General features: G+C 47.1%; 2 protein-coding genes across 5 annotated transcripts; both read right to left on the bottom strand.

Annotated features, from left to right (window-relative positions):
• Nucleotides 1–5094: 5094 nt before the first annotated feature.
• LOC119194644 (uncharacterized) lies at nucleotides 5095–11806 on the bottom strand. Of its 3 annotated transcripts, none has more exons than XM_062562049.1 (4): nucleotides 10311–11806; nucleotides 7815–7949; nucleotides 7398–7450; nucleotides 5095–7286 (listed from the first exon to the last, which is right to left on the bottom strand). In XM_062562049.1, exons 1-4 carry the CDS (start codon nucleotides 10633–10635, stop codon nucleotides 6384–6386), a joined length of 1416 nt encoding a protein of 471 aa, XP_062418033.1. In that variant the 5' UTR covers nucleotides 10636–11806; the 3' UTR covers nucleotides 5095–6383. The 3 variants fall into 3 exon arrangements, with proteins under 3 accessions (XP_062418033.1, XP_062418035.1, XP_062418032.1); XM_062562051.1 differs by having other exon boundaries at nucleotides 5095–7450; nucleotides 10311–10386; nucleotides 10510–11806; XM_062562048.1 differs by having other exon boundaries at nucleotides 5095–7450.
• Nucleotides 11807–12735: 929 nt separating this feature from the next.
• LOC119194653 (uncharacterized) lies at nucleotides 12736–19884 on the bottom strand. 2 transcript variants are annotated; one of them, XM_062562052.1, is made up of 5 exons: nucleotides 17878–18054; nucleotides 17564–17761; nucleotides 17269–17459; nucleotides 16950–17150; nucleotides 12736–16843 (listed from the first exon to the last, which is right to left on the bottom strand). In XM_062562052.1, the coding sequence occupies exons 1-5, from the start codon at nucleotides 18051–18053 to the stop codon at nucleotides 16269–16271; spliced, it is 1341 nt and encodes a 446-aa protein (XP_062418036.1). In that variant the 5' UTR covers nucleotide 18054; the 3' UTR covers nucleotides 12736–16268. The 2 variants fall into 2 exon arrangements, with proteins under 2 accessions (XP_062418036.1, XP_062418037.1); XM_062562053.1 differs by lacking the exons at nucleotides 12736–16843; nucleotides 16950–17150; nucleotides 17269–17459; nucleotides 17564–17761; nucleotides 17878–18054 and adding exons at nucleotides 18065–18298; nucleotides 18389–18605; nucleotides 18714–19018; nucleotides 19123–19267; nucleotides 19505–19884.
• Between the last annotated feature and the right edge of the window lie 2822 nt (nucleotides 19885–22706).

Below are 22706 nucleotides of genomic sequence, written 5' to 3'. Positions count from 1 at the left end.
TTTTGTGGTAAACGCGGCTCTCCGAAGAGAGCCACGAGGGGTACTGGCACTAAGGGGGCTTATAGTTTAAAAGAAATTGGTTTATTAAACCCTTAAGTGTAGAGCGTAGGCAGGAGGTAAAGGGGCAACAGCACAGTTGGATGGGAAAAGGCAGAGCAAGAGGAGGAATAAATGATAAAACCATAAAACCATGGGGGCCCTCATAAAAACCTGAGTGCAAGGGGAGGGCAGGGGGAACCTTAGTGTCCCTAAAAGTTAAAAATGGAATGAGTGAGAGATTAAAACACAGGTGTTCCCTGGCTAAGAAAAAGTGTAAAATTCATAAAAGCTAACTGCATGCAGCACACCACCTCTAAGAAAATGATACTAAATATAAATATATATATATAGGAATAAAAAAGGTATAAAATTAGTGATAAAGGAATTAAATAGATAAATAAATAAATACACAATATATATATAAAAATAAGTGCTATAAGCGGACAAGGGGAATAAGTGCCCTCCCCTAAAGGAGGAGAAAAGAAAACATGCAGGTGGAGGGAACACCAGGTAAAATAAGTGCCATAAAATGTGTTAAAATATGTCAATCGACTCCATCCAAAAATTAAATTAAAATACCCTTAAAAATAAAGAGAAAAAGTAAAAAAAATATAAAATTAATTTAAAAAAAAGGGGGGCTAAAAAATAAGGGAAGTAATTATTAAAATAGGGATAGAAATTAAAAGTGAAATAAACAAATACTGGAAAAATAAAGTGAAAATTAAAATAAGAAGGGGGGGTAAGAAAAGTATTCACGCAAACCCCCCCGCATCACCCAACGGCTTTGCAGTTTGGAGTAGAGGTTCACGGCAAGGCACGGGCCGGCGCATGTCACTCAAAGCTCCCCAGCCCTGTAGGCCTCTGACCAGATAAACAGTGCAAAGAATCTAAAAAGGCGCAGGGGGTACCTGTGGTTTATTCCCAAGAGTCTATGCATCAGAGTTTGTACCCCTCGAGTTTGTTGCAGACCCCAGGTCCCAGTCGGTGACCCCGAAAGGCCGAAAATTACACCCTAGGCGTTTTTCCTAGCGTTTTTTATAGGCATTTTCTAGACCGTATTGCAAATTTACACAGCCCTTGTCCATAATGGTCCTCTGGATCATTTGAGCGTTTCGGCCCCTTATGAAATAAGGCGGCCATTCCTCATCGTTCAAAATGGTTTGTGGTCTCATGTCTCAAGCCGGGGGAGATTCTCCCACCATGGTAGACAAAGTGGAGATGGTTAATGGAGTCAAGCGTCGTCTATATCGGTTTTTCCCATCGACTATGGCTTTGTCCAATGCCACTTTGTCAAAATTGGGAATATTTTCCAGGGCAAGAGCAATCACTGAATCATAATGGTCCTTAAGAATGTTCATATTCAATTCCATCCATGTTTCTGTGTTACTCTTAACTCTGGCTGTAGTGGTGATATTGGGGGATGATGGTTTAATAAAAGATGTTAATTTATCAACCTGTTTGAGCATCCCAATGGGAAATTGACCTGTGCGAAAGGTATTCTGAATGATGTATGGGTAAGGGTTTCTACCCCGAAAATGTGTCATTTGTAACTGTGTAGGGTGCTAAAGTCCGGCCAGTGGTACTGTCTCATATGGGCCAATACACTGTACGGTAAATGTCTGAATGTCCGCTCTGTGTCTCCAGCCAATGTATGGCAAATGCCTGAGTGTCAGCTCTGTGTCTCAGCCTTGGAGCTCCAGCCAATGTATGGCAAATGTCAGCTCCATGGAAATGTATGGAGGGTGTCCCAGTATATGTATGGCCCAAAACACAGCATCAGCATCATTTGACACTTCCAGGGCTCTCCATCATGTATTCTATCCGGTTTAAGTGCACCGTTTTGGGATGTGCACATAGGAACATGGGTTAGGAGTTAGAGGGTTGTGATAGTCCTGTGAACAGGACCATTGATGCACTGCCTCACAGCCCGCAGCTCTCAATCCTCGTTGAGGCCCCTGGGATGCTTAGTGTCTAGTTGAGCGATCCATACTCTCTCTGCTCTCCTCCTCTGGGGAGCACTCCACCTGGGGTTGCACTGGATGACGCACACTGAAAAAGATTCCCAGCCATGGAGAATGAAGTGTGCCACTAGTGGCGTCCCTTTTTTTTGTTATATTTATGTTGCGTCATCCGGGTGGCGATGGTGTTCCCCGTCTCCCCCACATATTGAATATTACATTTTGAACAAGTAATCAAATACACACAGTTAGCTGATTTAGTATTTCCCCTGGTTAGGTTATGAAACACCTCTCCTGTAATGTGGCTCCTGAACCATTCCTTGTGTGTGAAGTAGGGATTATTGTTGATCAATTTAGTGGTTTGGAGGGGTTTAAGTTTAGCTTTTACCAGATGATCCTGTATGTTTCTGTGATCCGGCAGGATGGAAGACCCTGTGGTGTGGGAGAGGAATCTCCTCCTGCATCCTCTAACTAGGTCCACAGTGGAGGGTGAGTAATTAACCACGAATGGAAGGCTGGAGCCCACAGTGATGGGTTTCTGCTGCAGAAAGGACCGCTGTCATTTTCTAAGGAATGTCCTGGAGTACCCTCTAGTGGACAGAGCGTGGAAATCCTCTGGCCTGCTGCATATTCTGTGAAACCTCCAGCAACTGTGATTTGATTAAGCCAGCATATGTGTGTTTTGGGTGAAAGCTGGTCTTGAAGAGCAGAGCATGAGTGTCCGTCTCTTTGAAAAATACCTTTTACGTCCAGTGTGTGGGTTTCCTGAAATGTATTACTTTTAAATGTTGTTTTGTCCAAAAAATCAAGAGGTCAAATTGCTCGTGGATTTAATTTTAATTGACTGATTGTGGTTGTTGAGGGGGAATGAAATGCCTAAGCCTAGGCATTTCGGCATGGGTACATCCGAAGGCGTACGGTCTCCTTCATCCTTTCCATGAGCTTAGATATAATTCATAAAATTGGAATAAAACGACAGGAGGTCTTTTCTGTAGATAAAAAGAGTTTTAAAAAAACTTTTACATTAAAAAAGGGTTAGGTGAAGGAGGAAGGCAGACACTTGACCGACAAGTCGGGAAAAAGGGCTCGGGCACAATAGACAGGTGTCTCTCCCACAGAGTGTTTTTGAAAAAATTCGTATCTAACCCTAACCCTAAAGTGTCCCAGAAACCTCATTAAGGCCATTGGGAGTAATTGTGTTCAATTTCAGAATCCAAGTTTTTTCCGCTCGCCACCTTTGGGCCCCTGACCAGCCCAATCCGGACTCCAGGCCCGAGATTCTTAGGTTCTGTTTTCCATGTATTTTAAAGTGCTCATACAATATCCTATTTTTGTTGTTCTTATCTATACAATAGATATGCTGTTTCAGTCTGGCTTGAAGTGTTTTTTGTTTGACCTTTGTAGATCAGGAAACATTTTGTGCATTGGGTTAGGTTATGTGGTAAACGCGGCTCTCCGAAGAGAGCCACGAGGGGTACTGGCACTAAGGGGGCTTATAGTTTTAAGGTTTTAATAAACCAATTTCTTTTAAAAGTGTGGAGCGTAGGCTGGGGGTAAAAAGGCAACAGCAAGAGGAGGAATAAATGATAAAACCATGGGGGCCCTCATAAAAACCTGAGTGCAAGGGGAGGGCAGGGGGAACCTTAGTGTCTCTAAAAAATGGAATGAGTAAGAGACAGATTAAAACACCGGTGTTCCCTGGCTAAGAAAAAGTTTAATAAGTGCCTTCCCCTAAAAGAGGGGAAAAGAAAACATGCAGGTGGAGGGAACACCAGGTAAAATAAGTGCCATAAAATGTGTTAAAATATGTCAATCGACTCCATCCAAGAATAAAAAACATTTTAAAATTAAAATGCCCTTAAAAAATAAAAGAAATAAAAAGTAAAAAAAATTAATATAAAAAAGGAAAGGAAGTAATTAAAGTAGGGATAAAAGTGAAATAAAGAACTAAAATACTGGAAAAAATAAAGTGAAATTAAAATAAGAAGGGGGGGGGGGGAGTTTAAAAGGAATAACAATTAAATAAAATTAAGGGAGACAATAAAAAGGTTAAAAACAGACTGGGTCAATATTTCTCATTCAGTCCATAAGGGTCGATGGTACCCGGTCTGTGGATCCACCTTCTCTCTGTTGATCGCCGCTGTGCTCCACTGCCTGTTACCCTGGAGGCCCACACTATGGAGGTTGTGTGAGCCGTGGAGTTTAAAATGCTCAGAGGACGCTGGTACCTTTCCCACTCTTAATGATGTTCAAGTGTTGTTTGATACGGAGATGGAGTTCGTTCTTGGTCTCCCCCACATACAGTTTGTGGCAGGTCCCGCACCTGATGGCATAGATTACATTGGAATCAATAGGTCGCAGGACCTGCCCGATGTTAAAACCAATCTTAGATTGTGGGTTAAAGATGTGGGGGAGATGAACGAACCCAATCTCCTGTTCTTGAAGCGCTTCCTTCCTGGTCTTTTTCTTTGAGGTTTCTGTTGCGGCGAAAGCCAGAGATCACTCAAGTGTCCCCCAGGGCGGCACAGTGTTCCCTCGTCCCCTGAAAGTTCTGTTTAATGGTTTTTAAAAAGTTGTGTGTGCAACTGTTGTATGTTAAAATCAAGGGGACGAGAGACTGGTTTGCTGGTCGTGGGTTGCCAATGCCGCTCCTGAAGGATTCGGCGACCTCCGCCTTGATCGTCCTGAGGAAGCGCTTCGAGTACCCCCTGAGCCTCAACGTGCCAAAGAGGGTTTTGGTTGCCTCCTCCACATGGGTTTTGAGGGTGCAGATCCTGTGGAACCGGATCAACTGGGACTTGATGAGACCTCTGTACGTGTGTTTGGGGTGATAGCTGGACTTATGGAGAAGGGCGTGGCGGTCAGCAGGGCCGGGGCTAGCCATTTGGGTGCCCTAAGCACAAATGCTTGGTGGTGCCCCCCCCAACCAACGAACCAACCACCACCACCAAAGGAATAACAACCATTCAGAATGTCTTAGTTATAGGTTCTCTTTATTCCCCAAATAACTTCTAAACATAAATAATTTACATAAACAAACATGAAAAGAAATAAATTATATAAAAGATTAAATTATAAATACCAAACACCACCACAATTACTAAAAACACAGATTTGGAACTGAACATTGTAAACGCAGAAAGTATTCAAGTATATAACCGTGTAAGTACAAACTGCACAGTAGAATTTACTTTACCATCTCTATAAAAGAGACCATTCTGCTATCAGAACAATATTACAAACATTTTCACTACCATCAGTTGTCAAAGGCCCTACAGAGGCACACGCCTGCATTTCCTAGCTGCAAAATCAGCTCTCAGGTCATATGACAGTTTCTGAGCCACGTCCCCATTGATGCTGATGACAGCCAGACCACTTAAACGTTCCTGCCCCATTGATGAGCGCAGGTACGTTTTGATTAGTTTGAGCTTTGAAAAGCTTCGCTCAGCAGAGGCAACTGTGACAGGGAGAGTCAGTGCAATACGAAGAGCAATCCACTGATTGGGATATGCCTCTTGAAGCCGATTGTTATGCAAAAACGTAAATGATAACAGAAACGGTAACGGTAACAGAAACTTTGGGCGGCCCGCGGACGAGTACCGAATACGGCCCACCGGCGGTCCGTGCGGACATTATGATGCGAGTACATGTGGGCAGCCGGCCGCCCGGTGACCGCTAGCAACGGTCCTCACGCGACAAAGTTCGGGGACCCCTGATTTAAAACATTGTCTTAGCTGAGAGCGACGCGCGAGCATCATCCCGCTGTCTCTTTTTTCCGCCCCCGACTCTTGATGCCTTTTCGAAGCCATTTCAAAGCTGTCTGTCACATTTGAGATTTGAGGCGTAATCGAACAAACCACTGGGAGGTGGGGCCGCACAGGAGGTTCCCCTTTTTCTCCACTAATTTGGTCTAGGCCTATTTCTTTTGTATTGCTTTTGCATATTAACATGCTTTAGACATATTTTATTTGTTATTTATACTAGTAGCCTACTGTGATGATTTTTCACGTCCCAGATTTTTTGGTGCCCCCCCAGGCACTTGGTGCCCTACGCGCAGCGCGTGGTGTGCGGAGCGCCGGCACTGGCGGTCAGTGTCCTTGAAGTAAACCTTAGTGGCCAAGGTTTTGGTCCGGTCGTCGGATGCCTGGAAGACCACCGTATCGAGGAACTCGACTGAAAGATGTTGGAGGTTATGTTTGAGTTTTATTTTGGGGTGATGTTTATTTAAGATGTCCAAAAATGTCATCCAAGTACCGGAAATAGAGGAGGGGTTTGTACTGTAGTTTATTGAAGGCTGCCCTCTCCCAATGGGCCAGGTAAATATCCGCATACGCAGGTGAATACTTCCGGCCCATCGCACAACAGCACAGCTGGAGGTAGAATTGGTTATTGAAAGTGAAGTCGTTCCGAGTCAGGGTGATGTGTAAAAGTTGTAGAATTTCTTTGTCTGGTCTCAGCCGTTCTCCTCTGCGTCTGGCCGGGTTGGGATGTTGATTGAAAATGTCTTGAATGGCAATGAGGCCTAACGGGGTTTCTATATTGGTGTAAAGTGAGTATGTCGATGGAGAAAAGAAAACTATGACCGGGTACTCTAACATTGTTGATTTTGTTGACAAATTGGTAAGTATCTTTGAGATAACTCGGGTGTAATTTAGAGGGGATTAATGTAGTGATCAATATATTCTGTGATATTGTAGGACTCAGAACCGCAGTCGCTGACGATGGGGCGGCCGACCGGAACAACAAAAGGGGCCGTCCAGGCCGCAGGAGGCTTATGAATCTTGGGGAGCAGGTAGAAGAGGCGGGGCCTGGGTTCATCCGGGCCGTCCAAGTATTGTTTTTGTTTGGAATTGATGTAATGGTTGCTGTGTAGACTGTGTAATGTCCCTGATTTAATTGTTGTGTGGCTAATTGTAGTGGGTGGGTGAGTGGAACATAATATGTGTGGTTTTTTAACTGTCTTTCTGCTTCTAATATGTAGTTATGTCTGTCCTGGAAAACTATCTGGCCCCCTTTATCTGCCGGCTTAATGACTATGTGCTTGCTATTACCCAATGTTTTAAGAAAGTGTTTGTCTTGTTGGCTAATGTTAGGCTGCGTGTGTGCGAGGGGGCGCGGTTCCCAGGTGGACGGTCTGGTGAAGGGGACAGGCTCCCGCCTCGGGGCTCCCCAGAAGTGGTCTATGAGCTTAAGCCTCCTGTGGAATGTGTGAAGGTCCCCTCTGAGCTCTGGCCGGGTAGGGGATTTGGGTGTGGGGATGAAGGTGAGTCCTTTTTCCAGGATCTCCAGCTGTGCGGGTGTGAAAGAGAGAGCAGAACAGAGGTTAGTGATGTTGGAGCTAGGGGGAGATGTGTGGTCACATTCCTCCCCCTTCAGTAGTTTAAATGAGTTTTCCAGTACTTGAAGACAGTCTTCGCTGTCTGGGGTGTCCAGTGTATGTTGTCCCGAGTGACCTGAAAGAGAAGAGGGTTTATTTCTGGGATGAAGTTGTATTTGTCAGAAAGTGTATTGTTGAGGCGGTTGAGGAGAGAAATTAATAATGGGGATGTAGATGGTGGCGTTGGGAAAGGTGATTTGGGCTGTTCTCCAGAGTTGGGCTAAGGTTTTGAATATGGTCACCGGTGTTTGAAGTTTGAGGCAATTGACTAGGCCTACAGAAAGAATGACCTGAGTGGTCTCTGGGTGGGGTGTGAGTCTAGACAGAATGGTGTTAGGGTTAGGGTTGTGAATTAGCGCATGAATCTCCCCACGTCACCCTACGGCTTCGCGGTTAGGGTGGGGTTTTGGTAGTGGTGCTGTGAGTCTCAGCACCCATACCTATGTACTGTCCATCGCCGGACCCTGCTCCAAGCCCCTCAATTCTCGTTGAGTCCTCGTGGGTCCTTGGTGTCCAGTTTGTTGATCCACGACCTCTCAGCCGTTCTCCTCTGCGTCGTGGTCCACCTGTCGTTACTTTGGACAATTGTGGCAGAGAGAGTTGACCATCCATGCAATAAAAAGTGCCTAACCACCGGTGTGTTTGTCTTTTTCTTTCTCATTATCTTGTACTTATTTTGGGCCATGCGTGTGGCAAGTGCATTCCCAGTTTCTCCCACATAGAGTAGAGGACATTTTTTGCAGGATATGATGTATATACAATTTTTGATGGTAGGGTCCCCCATGTGTTAACGTTTGAAATATTTCACCTGTTTGGTTGTTGGTAAACCATCTTCTATGTTTGAAGAATTCCCCTTTACACCTGTGTTTGGTTTTTGTGAGTGGTGATAATTTTGCTTTGACCAGTAAGTCCTGAAGATTTTTGTTTCTCCTGTAGGCTGGGATGATGTTATGGTTTTGTAATATGGGAGACCCTTTGATGCCCTTGTTGAAGTTTGTTCTGAATTTATTTGAGAGGTTGGCTGTAGCTGGTGAGTAGGTTGTTATAAGTGGGATGTTTGAAGTGAGTCCAATGGGCTTTTTTTCTAAGAAGGTTTTAAGGCCCCTCCTGCAGAAGGATCTAGAGTAACCCCTTGTTTTTAGTGCTTTGAATAAAGTTTTAACTGCTCTTTGGAAATCACTCTGTTCCGTGCAGATTCTGTGGAATCTGAGTAGCTGCGACTTAATTAGGCCTGCGTAAGTATGTTTTGGGTGAAAGCTACTTTTGTATAACACGTGCGTATCCGTGTCCTTAAAGAATACTTTGATGTCCAATTTGTGTTTTTTTCAAAGTTTTTACCTTTAAAGGTAGTTGTGTCCAGAAAGTCAACTTTCTCGAGACTGCTGGTAGACTTTAAATACCCACAGAGAGTCCATTAAAATAAAGTATTGAGAAAGATTTTGAATTCCATTTGCGAATGGGTCCACACCCCCCAGATATCATCCAAATATCTATAGTAGTGAAGTGGCTTCTTGACGCAGGCCTGCAGGGCCGAAGCTTCCCATTCAGCCATAAAGATGTTGGCATAAGCCGGGGCAAACTTTTTCCCCATCGCCGTCCCTTTAGTTTGTAAGAACCATTCTTCGTTGAATAGAAAATCATTGCGGGTCAAATTTATTTCTAATAGTTGGAGTAATTCTTTGTCCGGTCTTTTTAGATTATAATTTCTATAAAAGGCATTTTTAACTGCTTGCATCCCCTCCTTCAATTCAATATTAGTGTAGAGACTGTCAATGTCGATCGTGAAGAGGATTGCCTCTTTCGGGATCGTGAGTGTGTGGATGATTTCTACTAACCCATAGCTTATATTTTATAATACTTTTATTTTATTCTATTTTTATCTCATTTGCACTATGTTGTCTTTATTGTACTGTCTTCATGCACCTTCCGCCAAGACAATTTCCATGTATGTACAACATACTATGGCAATAAACGTTTCCTGATTCCTGAAATGGTATGTGTCCTTTATATACCTGGGATGTATGGTTGAGAGTGGATTTAAGAAGTGGTCCAAGTACTCCGCTGTGTAGTAGGTCTCGCTGCTACAGTCGGAGACAATCTGTCTGCCTGGGGGGATTTTATGTGGCAGACTCCACTGGGTCGGAGCTTTGTGTATTTTTGGGAGCATGTAGAAATATCTGGGCCTGGGTGTGGAGTCCCCTAGCAAATAGAGTTTTTGTTTTTTGTTGATGAACCTTTTTTATTGCAATGAATCTATTATTTTGGCGATCATAGGAATTGTATCTACGTAGATCGGCTTTTCTAGTTTAATGTAATATTTGGTGTCCTCCAATTGCCTGTAGCCCTCCCATAAATATTGTTCTCTGTCCATTATGACAACAACACTGCCTTTGTCTGCTGGTTTTATAATGATTTGTTTGTTGTCTCTAAGTTGTTGTAGAGCTTTTATTTCCGTACGGCTTAAGTTAGGACGAGCTGTATGCATTTTAAACTTTGTGAAGTCATTCATGTCTGCCCCAATGATTTCTTTGATTACAGGCGGTATTAATGCCGGTGACGGAGCCCAGGTGGATATGTTGACAAAAGGAAGTCGAGTTTTTGTTGGTGCTCCCTCGTAGTAGGCTGCCAATTTTAATTTCCTATGATATTGCTGTATATCAAATTTGGTTTGTGGGAGGGCCTCTTTATTAGTGCCCTTGGTGGAAATAAAATTGAGGCCCCGCGCCAGTAAAGAGATTTGTTCCGCCGTAAATTTCACCTCTTTTGTAAGATTAAGGACTGATTTAATCCCCTCCTGTGGCGGCAGGCTTGTGGGGATTCTTAATTTAAATGAGTCGCCCAATGATTAAGCATGTTTTTGGCTGTTTCGGTTGTCCAGTGGATGTGATCTATACCTGTGCTAAATTTGGCTGCTGGGAGAATGGGAATGCACTCACCCAGGCCGGCGATGTAGGCGTTCAGGTGGGATAGGCGGAGTTTCTCTTTTGCCGGCAGGTGCTTGGTGAAGCTGATCTGTGGAATGTATATTTTGGACAGGGGGAAGTTATTTTTGGCCAGTTTAATCATGCTTCTCAGTTGTTTAATGCCTGTTTCCTTCGTCTTTTGGATCCTATTGCATATGCCAAAGGACAGTACAATTTTTTTCAACCGTGCAGGTTGCCGTGGTGTTGTCCAGGATCCCCTCTGCATGGCGGAAGGTGGCTCCCGGGAAGGAGTCGATCTGTAGGTCTTTGATGTCGTGGGCTGGAATCCTGTTAACATTTGAGTCACCTAGTGTTAGTGCCATTTTCCACGTTATAATTTAGGTTTAAATTATGATCATTTTGATTTATGTTCTATGATGATTTATTACATTATAAGTATGAATACAAAAAATGGATATGAATATGCATGTTGGTTGATGCATGTGTGGTGTGCATGCTTTGTTTTGATACATTGGAGCTGCGCGAGTGCGCGCACCTTTTATGACGTAAGAAACCCTGTGTAACGTTATGCTGGCCAGATCTTTTCAGTAAAGCAAACGGAGCGAACACACCGTTTTCTACCGTTGTTCAACCCATAAACACGCGTAGACTCGTTCTTTCCGTTGTGAAGTGGTTAAATGAAAAGAAACATCTGACTAAACCAAGAAGGAAACTTTAGCCACTACACCTAGAATCACCCACTTTTTTTGAATTGTGCGTCGCCAGTCTTTGGATTTCCTGGCAGATGTCGGGTGTCTCGAGGGGCGTAGGAGTCCTGGCGTCCTTGGCGCAAAGAGGGAAGCCGTGGCGATTGCTGCAGAGGTGCGTGGCTGTGTCGAGGCTCGTCTTGTGCCTGCTGCAGAGGGGAGTTGGCTGGATCCGGGGCCTGTCTCCCCCCTCCCATCCTGTTGGTCGAAGGGGAGCGGGGGGGCTTTGGTGAAGCTCTCTCTCTCACCGGTGATGACTCCCGGTGTGTCGGGACCTCTGCTGCGTGGCGATGAGAGGTGGATGCTGCTGAATCCTCCTCCTGCTGCTCGTCGTCCACCAGGTGCAGTGAAAAGTCCAAATCTGCTGCAATAGAGGAAACATTGTGTGCAGAGTGCTCACCTTCCAGTCCCGTCGGTGTCACTAGGTTCGCTGGTGCTGGGGAGGATGCTCTGTGCACCTGTGCCGTGGTCACGGTGGTCCCCGCCGTCCTGCTGGTGCTCTGGCTGGGTCTCCTGTCCTCCGTCCGGTCTGCTGTTGTCTTTTGTTCCGGGGGATGATTAAACGCCGTCGTGATGGCCACCCGTGTTTTGGTCAGCGTGTCATCGGTCAACCTGCGGCCAAAGTGTCTCCTAGCCCATTTTGTAGCCACATCAAGAGGGGCCTCACAGTCAGGTGTGCGGAGTTTCCGCAGTTCATAAATCTCTGTCTCGAGTGCTTGTATGTAATGTTCTTGTAGGATATAGACTGTGGCCTCCGCCCAATTTTTTGCATTTGTTTCAATTTGGGTTTGTGTATTTTTATTTGGCACCGCTGGTTTAATATAAGTGGACAGATGCTGCCTCATCTTTTCTATGGATGCCGGGGCCTTCTCATTGACATTTGCTGCATGGTGAATGATTTTAATTATTCTGTTTACCGCATGGCATTTCTGTACAAATTCGGGATCTTCTGACCTGGGATGGGCGTCTCCTCTGCTGCGGTTATCCAGCTGTTCGTCCCTCCATCTCCTCTCTCCGTGTCGTGTGGGCGTGCCCCTGCGGCTCCGAGTGGGCGTCGTGTGTCTCCGGGACCCCTCGTTTCTGTGTCGGGGGCGGGGCGGTGAATATTCACGAGCGCTCCTCGTCCCCACATCTCTGTTATGTGGGCGGCGAGAGAATCCGTGGTCCACCGCACGTTCTCTCCCCTGCTGTCCAGTGGTGTCCCAACTTCTCTGTTCCCGTCTCTCTTCAACGTCTGGTGCGCGCCTGCCATCTCCACGACCCGATGTGTCCCGTCGGTCGCGCTGTTGCGCTCCCGTGCGTCTGGGGGAGGTCCGTTCGTTACGATAACGTTCCCCTCTCGTTACCGATGCGTATGTCCGTTGTCGGGAGGGAGTCCGGTGTCGTCGTCGGGAGGGAGTACGGTGACGTCGTCGGGAACGCGCCGGTCGTCTGTATGGGGAGTCTGGGGTGTCGTGACGTCAGCGCGCCGCGCTCCCTTCCATGTCTACTCCCCTCGTCGTTAATTCCCCGATAGCTTCTAACCGTTTCTCTACCTCTATGGTCCGATGAGGGGCCGGCGTTTCTCTCTCGGCTCCGTTCGCGAACTTGGCGTCCCCTCCTGTAGTTGACCGTCGTCTCCACGGTATTCATGTCGCGTCATACTGGGTGCTAAACTTATTTCGCCTTTGTTCAAAAAAATGTAAACTCGAAAGTCTTTACCATTTATTTTGGAAAAGCAATAAACAAATAAATAAAACAAAACAACAACGTTTCGATTCTAGTTGAATCTTCTTCAGGTTGAACAAGTTAAAACTAGCAACAAGTGAAGAGCGGCTTTAAACGAGGTCTTCTCTCATTGGGGTCCACTGGCAAAAGGAAGTCAGAACGTGCCGCACCCTCTTGAGGTCACCGGCCAGGTGTATCATGGGAGGTCAAGCTCGATTAATTCTGCGGTCACAAATATGTAGATCTTTGGTTAAAGCGGGGTTAGGGGGTTAGGTGGTAGGAATGTCACATGAATCTCCCCGTGTCGCCCAACGGCTTCGCAGTTTGTATAGAGACCCACGGCTAGGCACAGGCCACACGCATATCATTCCAGAGAATCCCTGGACCCGCTGACCACTGACCCGGTGGAAAGAATGAGTGAGCAAATCCTGGAGCTGAGGGACTGATACCTTTGTAGGCAGGTCGTGTACAGGAAAGCTTGCGGCGTACAGGACCGATTTATTGCCCGTGTATTCCGAGATGAAGGGTTAGGGTTTTCACTCTCAAAATATATCATTTGTAATGGTCTAGGGCGCTAATGTCCGGTCAGTGGTACTGACTCGTATGGCCCTGTTCAGTGTATGACAAAAGGCATAATGTCAGCTCTGTGTCCCGGGCATGGAGCTGGAGCAAATGTACGGCGAATGGCAGAGCGTCAGCTCTGTGTCCCGGCCATGGAGCTGGAGCCAATGTATGGCAAAAGGCAGAGTGTAATCGCGCCCAGGTAATTCACAAACATTCGGTCAATTCCTTTAAGTTTGCTTTAAGCTTACAAATGAGCCGTGGGTGAAAATCAGCAAACTGTAAAATTACGCCTCTGCCACCCCCAAAAAGCTCAAAATGTGACCCAATAAGGGTTCGGGTGGTGGGGCAGTGGGCCGTGTGATGCCTGGGCACTTGCTCTGGAGGCCTCTGTTCCTAAAAAGTGGGTTTCACAAAACGGGCGCAGGGTGGCCCCTGGGGTCCGCCTTAAAGCACCCAAAATCGGAACAATAAGCAAAGACCCAGAGACCCTCTGGGCTTCTGGCCTTATATTACGATTCTGACTTAGTTTCTGTCATGACCCTGGCTTCCTCTTCCCTCCTTGTCCCCTGTCTCCCTCTTGTGGTACTCTCAGGCAAACACCCCCTGCCCTTGCTCTCTCTCTCCCCTCATTATCCCTCACAGCTGATTCCCCTCTCGTCCTCATCATTGTCTCACCTGAAACCTCTTCCACCTGATTTTGCCTGCTTCTTATTCCCTCCCTCTAGCCTTGTCTTGTTGTCGGATTATTCCATGAATGTAGACACACGCGTCAGCACTCGTCTCGCCCTGTCTTGTCCTGCACCTTTACCGTCCGCGTATTTGTGACTGTGCCTTTCCACAGAGTGCCCGACCGGCGCGCGCCCCCGGCAGCTCATCTGCTTACACCTCTCTGCTAGACCCGGCTGGTAAGGAGCACCCCGGGATCCCCGAACGCTGTCCTCACGGGAGTAATCCTTATGCCCCTAAGTTCCTGGTTTCTCCTGTCTGCTTTTGTTATGTTTCCGGCCAACGCCAGAGGACTTTGAGTTTATTCGTTATTGAGGACTGTTTTTCTTTTGACCATTAAAAGACTCTCTACTGCATCTCGCTCCTGGTTTCCCATCATTCCATCATAACAGAATAATCCGACCAGAAGATGGACCAGGCGAGTGGCAATCCTCTCCACCAGGCCGTCGAACTTCAGGGAGCCCTCTTGGGCAAACACGAAGAGGATCTATCTTCCGCAAGACGGACCATAGACTCCCTGACCGCCCAGATCTTGGACCTCACCCAGCAGTTCCACCTCCATCGCCTCGAGGCTACTGGGTCGACCGGGGCGCGTACCTCATCTGAGCCGCAAATTAACAACCCGCCTTGCTACTCGGGTGAGCCAGAACAGTGTCGAGCTTTCCTCACCCAATGCGAGGTTGTTTTTTCTCTCCAGCCGTCCACTTATGCCAGGGAGAGGTCCAGAGTGGCCTACGTTATTTCCCTTCTCGACGGGCGCAAGAGAGTGGGCGGTGGCTAACTGGGAGGTAGAGGCAGACTGCATGTCTGAGTTTTCCCTCTTCAAGGGAGAGATGATCAGTTTTCGACCGGTCTGCACACGGAGACGAAGCATCCCGCCTCCTATCGACGCTGCGCCAAGGAGGAAGATCTGTCACGGACTTCTCTATTGAATTCCGCACCCTGGCCACCACTAGTGGTTGGAACGAGACGGCCCTCGTCGCCCGTTTCCTCGAGGGCCTTAACCCTGAGCTCAAGGATGAGATCCTTGCCCGTGAGGCCCCCGATGCCCTCGATGCCACTTCCGGCCTCTGCGGCAGCACCCCCTCCGCAACCATCTCCTGCTGATCCTGAGCCAATGCAGCTGGGGGGGCTCCGTATATCTCCACAAGAACGACAGCGCAGGATTATGAACCGCCTGTGCATGTACTGTGCTGCGGCTGGCCATTTTGCCTCAAAGTGCCCAGTAAAAGCCACCGCTCGTCAGTAGGCGGAGGGTTGCTGACGAGCGCTACATCCGGGTCCTCTCCTTCTAAGTCCTGCACCTCTCTTCCAGTACATCTCCAGTGGCTGGGATCATCTGCCTCCTGCGCCACATTGGTTGACTCAGGAGCAGAGGGGAACGTCATTGACGAGACTTGGGCTCTAGAACAAGGTATTCCCCTCGCAGACATGCATTACCCCACCCCCCTGTTCGCTCTTGATGGTAGCTCCCTTCCCATGGTGCAGAGAAAGACCCTACGACTCTCACTGTTTCAGGAAATCATAGAGAGACTATAGACTTCCTGATTTTCCGTTCCCCCTATACTCCGGCGGTATTAGGCCACCCATGGCTAGTCCTTCATAACCCCCAGATTAACTGGGCTAACGGCTCTGTAATCTCGTGGAAACTGTCGTGTCATGTTGATTGTGTGTCCTCTGCCGTGCCCCCTGTCTCTTCTGCTGCTGTTTTTCAGGAGGAGCCAGGTGATTTGTCAGGAGTACCGGAGGAGTATCATGATTTGCGGGAGGTGTTCAGTCGTTCCCGGGCCACTTCTCTCCCCCCTCACCGCCGGTATGACTGCAGTATAGACCTTCTCCCGGGCACAACGCCTCCGCGGGGTAGACTATACTCCTTATCCGCTCCCGAACGCGAGGCGCTCGAGAGGTACCTGTCCGACTCACTCAACGCCGGCACCATCGCTCCCTCCGCGTCCCCCGCAGGGGCCGGTTTCTTCTTCGTTAGGAAGAAAGACGGTTCGTTGCGTCCCTGCATAGACTATCGGGGGCGCGGACCTCCAGGGCGGCGGGCTTAAGGGTCTAGTCCGAGGGGGGGTGCTTAAGTGTGGGGGCCCGGGCATGCCGGGAGAGCCTGGTACCATGGAGGACCAGAGGTCAATTTCAGTGGGTTAGGGGTTAAAGAGTTGTGATAGTCCTGTAAACAGGACCATCGATGCACTGTCCAGCACTGCCTCACAGCCCGCAGCTCTCAGTCCTCGTTAAGGCCTGTAGGATGCCTGGTTTTTAATCTGGCGATCCACACCCTCTCCGCTCTCCTTCTCTGGGGAGCGCTCCACCTGGGGTTCCACTCAATCACACAAACTGAGACAGCTTTCCACCCATGTGTAATGAAATGTGTTACCAGTGGTGTCTGTGTTTTTTTCTTTTTGGTGATGTTGTATTTATGTTGGGTAAAGCGGGTGCTGATGGAGTTCCCCGTCTCCCCCACATATTGCAAGCCACATTGTGTACACGTTATCAAATACACACAGTTTTTACAGTGGATGTTCCCCCTAGTCAGGTTCAGGAAAACCTCCCTGGTGCTGTAGCTCCTGAACCATTTTCTATGTTTAAAATAATTGTGTTGAATTTTAGGTCTCATATGCTGCAGAGGTTTGATTTTGGCTTTAACTAGATGGTCCTGTAGATTTTTGTTTCTCCTGTAGGCTGGAATAATTCTGTGGTCCTGGGGGATGGGGGACCCTGCGGTGTGCGAGAGGAATCTCCTCCTACATCCTCTACAAAGGATGTCCCCTTTGGCAAAATTCTTGTTGGCAACCACTCCTGTAATCCAGAAAACATGACATTTTAGGGTGTTTCGAAATATCTACTGCATAAACAGATTTCATTTCAGTGTTCCTGTTAAATAAAATAAATATTTTGTATTTACTGAAGTGTTTGAGGACAACGCCATTCCACCTCTGGGTCATAACACTTCTGAGGATGATTTTGTAGTCCTCCACAGCTTCTCTGGAGGCTGGCTTCCACATTCTTGAAATCTCATCTGGAGCGGGGCAGTTGGTTAGCCAGCCTTCCATAGCAATATAGCTCCCCACCTTCTCGACCGACGGTTTGCGAATTGTGAAACGTGCTGATGGAAAGAATCAGAATATATGAATATATATATTCAGTCATGCAAGTAAAACCAACTGAATTGCTGGGTTTGAGTTATTTTCCACTCAGTTGTATTCATGGGTTGGAGTACTTACAGAGAAGATGTTTTTTCCGCTTGACGTACTGCTCTGCTCGCGTGCGGTCGTTTGGGAAACCAGCTTCGGTTCTTCGCTTCTTTGACGGTGACATGCCGTCAGTCATCACCGGAAACAACGTTGTAAACTCGTCGTATCTCTTTGTTGAAGAGCGGACGTCTTGTTCATAAGTCTTCTCCAATTGGCTGGCTCTTTGTGTAGAAAGGAGTAAAATTAGGATTTAAACGATTACACAAACTCACACAGCATGGTAGCAATTCTCCAATGTATCCATTAAAAAGATGAAGAAACCTACTCGGACAACTTTGCCAGCAATACAGAGGTCTCCACAACAGCTTCTGCCGTAAGCATTCTGTAGTGCTTTTGCGCCACGGCAGTGGTGTGAGCCATATAGCGTGCCACACCCTCCTTCTGGCTGGCCGAAAAGATGGAATCTGCCTCCGTCTCAGCCACCCTCCTGACCTCCTGGCTTGTTGTGTTCTGCACCTTGTAGCTGCAGCAACAACATACAACAGTTAATTATGATGGGAGTGGCTCATTTAATATGGTACACAAAGTCAGTCACATCATATATACACATCATGAGATGGATTACAATTAGCTACACACCTCGTATGCAGACGAAAGAGGTCACTTGTGACACTGTGAATTGGATTTCCTCTCAATGATAGGAAGGATTTATATATTTGATCTGAATTGTTTCGTAATATGCTTGAAACCACTGTGGAGAACAAGAAACAGTCACTTGACAGCAAAAGACACACACATTGTATCATACTACACATCGAGGTTCGTAATATGCTTGAAACCACTGTGGAGAACAAGAAACAGTCACTTGACAGCAAAAGACACACACATTGTATCATACTACACATCGAGGTTAAGTAAATTTGTTTGGTATAGAACTTATAGCCGCCTCCTCCTCTTGTGTAATTGCAAAGGTAGCCAGCTGCGATGTTGCCGTTTTGTGATCACGGATTCCAATCACAAAGCTGTTGTTGCAGATCTTCCGGTCGACCCACTCGCGCACCTGCAAAGCAATGAAAATATATGAATATATGGCCATATATCTATTGGAGCGTGTCAAAGGGACTCCTTCACGCTGTTACAGTATACTCACAGTAAAGCCTTCTACTGCTCCTGGGCGCTGAAAGTGCCGAAGCACCAAGATCGCTTCGCAATAGTATCTGTAGTTGGTCCTTTCAGATTCCGAGATGCCATCAGAGCCCTCCGCAGCGACACTCTTTCGAAATGTATTCAGGAAGTCGGCTTCAGCGACATGCAGAACACGCTGGCACTCTTTCAGGCTGCGTGTGCCGTCCACAAACCGTGAGTATCTAGATGGAAAAAATGGAGAAAAAGAAAGTATTATTTTAAAATTCCACCCTTAAGATTATAGGAGCAAACATAAAATAGATGAATCAATATAAAAATCCCCAAATTACCGTGTGGAGAGCACGTCCCTGGAATGGGTCTTTGAGATGGCCTTTCTTAGTGTCTCAACCAGTTCTCGGTAAGCCTGGCACTTGTTTCTTAAATCCAAGTTGGAAACGTCTAGGTCCAACCTATTTTTAAGGTATTCTACAAATCTCAGAATGTTTTTTATATAATTTAGTACAGTCGCTGCACTCAGCTCAGCGCCCTTGAGACCGTTGAAAAGTCTCTGGTCTCTGTACTCTTTAAGAAATTCCAGCGTAACCGCGTCCCCAGTCGGCTGCATATACCGCAGGAAACGGGAAACGTTGTCAACCTTGGAAAGAGAATAACGATAAATAAAGATCAGCGTTAACATCTTGATAATAAACTACAGTTTGAAATCAATGTTCTGACAACTGAGGTGTTTAGACATCTTACCTCTTGTTGGCAGTTGTTGACATTCAAGTCATCCATCAGGTACTTTTTAAAGTCCAAAAGGAGCTTTTCATCGGTGGAGAACTTGTTGTACAGACCAGCCTCTTTCATTTTGATCCGCACTGATGTCGTCGCAGCAGGAAGATCTCTGTAAAATAAAGAATTCATGAAAATTATAGGTATTTTATGCAAGGCCACACACAGCTTCCTTATAAGCAAGGAAATGCAGCTGAACTTTTACTACAAAATGATGACTGCAAAAAATGTACATTGTATCAAGACTTCTAAAAACGCAGCACGGCAGGAGAGATGAGACCCTACTACATCGCAGGAAAAAATAACCCAAAGATGCTTAAATTCCCCACAATGCCCATGGGTTACTTACTTTTGCCATGTTGGATCACATGGCCCTGCATCTTCATTCGAAGAGCAGGGCGACGACGTGGATTCTGGCTCTGAGGGCGACGCTGCATTTGTTGCGGAGGTAGAGACGGCTGCAGATGCCGAGGCAGGAATGGTGTCATCGCCTTCTTCGATATCCACATCTTCTGGCTCATTTTCCACCAAGCAGCCCCGTTCACGTAGCTCCTTCAGCAGCACTAGACGGCAGGATTTATGGGGGAAGCTTTTGCAGATGTCCTTGTAGTTCCAAACTCGGCATTTCTGAGTAAACAAGCGGCTGGCAAACTTCATCTTCTGCAACTCAAGAAGGGTTAGGGGGTAGAAAAGATAGTCTGACTGTAAAAACAGAAATAAATGCACGGGCTCACTAAATCCCAAATGCACAATATGTGAAAAGTAGGACACACAAATAAGGGTCTCTCCTAGTTAGATTGGATGAGAAAAAGCCTAATAAGAATTCAATCCGTAAGGATGTACAGTATTCAATTTGCGGATCCAATTCTGCTCTTTAAAGAGGCGTTGTCCCTTTGTCCACCAGGAACCTGCTTCCAACCCTGCGATCTTCAAGTTACGTGCACCATGTTCAACAAAGTGATCATACAGTTAGGTATGTCTTTTCTGTTTTTTAATATGGTACAGATGTTGTTTTAATCTTTCCAGGAGTGTGTTTTTGGTTTGACCAATATAACTCATCCCGCAGAAACCACATTGAATACAGTAGACCAGGTTCCGTGAATCCGGCTTGGTGAGGTGCCAAACAGGTGCCTCCAGGTAAGTGTGTGAATTAGTGATGATGGAAATAGTGTGAAAGTACATAGAAAAGTCATTGTTATTGTTGGTGTGTGGTTTATGGAGTGAGGTGTGAACCAGGAGATCTTTAAGATTAAGGTTTCTCCTATTTGCAGAGATTACCCTAAAGTTGGCCAATGCCAGTAGGCGGTCCTGTGCCCTCCGAAAATTAGCCTTGATGGCAGAGGTAAAGTTCCTGGAAGCCGGGAAGAAAGTCGCAGCGAAGGGGACCAGATGGTGAGTAGAGTTATCCTCCCTTCTTCTTCCTCGTTGGAAGTCCTGCTGGACTTCCTTGTTGATGTTACGGAGGAAGGTGCGACTGTAGCCCCGGTGTAGAAGGACCTGGAACAAGGTCTTGGTGGCCAACCGAACATCCCGCTCCGCTGCACAGATCCTGTGAAATCGAGTGAGGGTTAGGGTTAGGTTAGGGTTTTGGGGCAGCCGTGTTGCTAAGGCAACACCGCTCCCAGTGTGCTGTCCATCACTAGGCCCAACTCTAGGCCCCCTAATGTTCGTTCAGCCCATACGGCTGCTTCGTGTCCAGTTTCCGGATCCACTCTCTCTCAGCCGCTCGTCTCTGTGTTGTGGTCCATCTTTCCTGAGACTCAAGAACTGTTACTGACAATGACCTCCATTTAGGGTTAGGGGTAAAGGAGGTTGTGACAGTGTTACTGTAAAAACAGCACACTGTCTAATGCACGGTCCATCAAACCAGAATCAGTCCAGCAGTCCCGAACATCCAGACAGACACCTGTTGTCCTGCGTCTCCAGCCTCCAGCTCTTCTCGTTGTTTATTGTTCATAAATTAAATCCAATATTGTCAATAAAGCAGAAGCCATCACCTCCATCAGCAGCCGTGTTGCAGCTTGGCTGGGGTTGCACCTCGCGGTCTCTGGCTCCCTCTGCTGGTCACCTCGCGTCCTCTCTCCCGTAGCAGCCCCGTTTTGATGTTCTAATTCCATCTTTTCACCTCGTGCCGCGTCTGCATTCGCCTCATGTCGTGCGTGGTTCGCCTCAGTGTCTCTGGACTCACTAGCGGTTCGTGCTAGGATAGCCTCAGTAAGCCTACAGGCCCGCTTAGCATGTTCATTTAACTTTTGCAAAACTTAGCTTTTAGCAAAAAAAAACGGAGAAAAAGTTGTTTATTTTTCTTGAGTCAGACAAAACATGAGAATCATCTTACTGTACATCCAACGTTTCGACCAGGTTTCGGTCTTCTTCAGGGACAATAAACAGCATTTATCGGCTACATTGTGGAGCGCAGGGCCGGGAGCTGTTGCTCCTCCAGCGGCCAGGAGAAGCAAGATGGCGTCGACCAGTAGCCGGGGATATGACCACTTTCGGCCTACTTCCGGTATTGTAATGAAATCGGTACTTTACCCTTTAATATTGTTTTATTATTCTAACATTAAATCATCCCTCTTGGCGTTATCAATAAAGTGCATTATATTAAAACAATTGCATTCAGTATTGTACACACAGATGAAAAATAACATAGTCCATGTTTGTGGATTGCAGGTGAGTCCTAGTGGTTATGTTTAGGAGTATATTACCCATTAATTTTGCCTTCAAGCCTCAAGTCATCTCTATTGGTGTTAGGGTTAGGGTTTTCACTCCCAAAATGTGTCATTTGTAACGGTGTAGGGCGCTAATGTCCGGGCAATGGGACTGTCTCATATGCGCCAATACACTGTATGGTAAATGTCTGAATGTCCGCTCTGTGTCTCGGCCTTGGAGCTCCAGGCAGTGTATGGTAAATGTCTGAATGTCAGGCCTGTGTCTCAGCCTTGGAGCTCCAGGCCAATGTACGGCGAATGGCAGAGCGTCAGCTCCGTGTCCCATGCCAATGTACGGCGAATGGCAGAGCGTCAGCTCCGTGTCCCATGCCAATGTACGGCGAATGGCAGAGCGTCAGCTCCGTGTCCCAGACCAATGTACGGCGAATGTCCGTGTCCGGGCCGGGCCTGGTGAGTTCAAATTAAGCCGCAGGCTCCGCTCCTGGTGGTGCCCTTCCGTCAATTCCTTTAAGTTTCAGCCCTGCCACCCCCAAAAAGCTTTAAATGTGACCCAATAAGGCTTCGGTTGGGGGGCAGTGGGCCGTGTGATGCCCGGGCCCCTGCCAATGTACGGCGAATGTCCGTGTCCGGGCCGGGCCTGGTGAGTTCAAATTAAGCCGCAGGCTCCACTCCTGGTGGTGCCCTTCCGTCAATTCCTTTAAGTTTCAGCCCTGCCACCCCCAAAAAGCTTTAAATGTGACCCAATAAGGCTTCGGTTGGGGGGGCAGTGGGCCGTGTGATGCCCGGGCCCCTGCTCTGGAGGCCTCTACTCGAAAGAAAAGGGTTTTTTTTAATGGGCGCAGGGTGGCCCCTGGGGTCCGCCTTAAAGCACCCAAAATC

This window comes from Pungitius pungitius, chromosome 4, assembly GCF_949316345.1.
Source record: "Pungitius pungitius chromosome 4, fPunPun2.1, whole genome shotgun sequence".
Lineage (NCBI taxonomy): Eukaryota > Metazoa > Chordata > Actinopteri > Perciformes > Gasterosteidae > Pungitius > Pungitius pungitius.
Note: the sequence above shows the minus strand (reverse complement) of the source record. Positions and strands in the feature narration are given on the sequence as shown.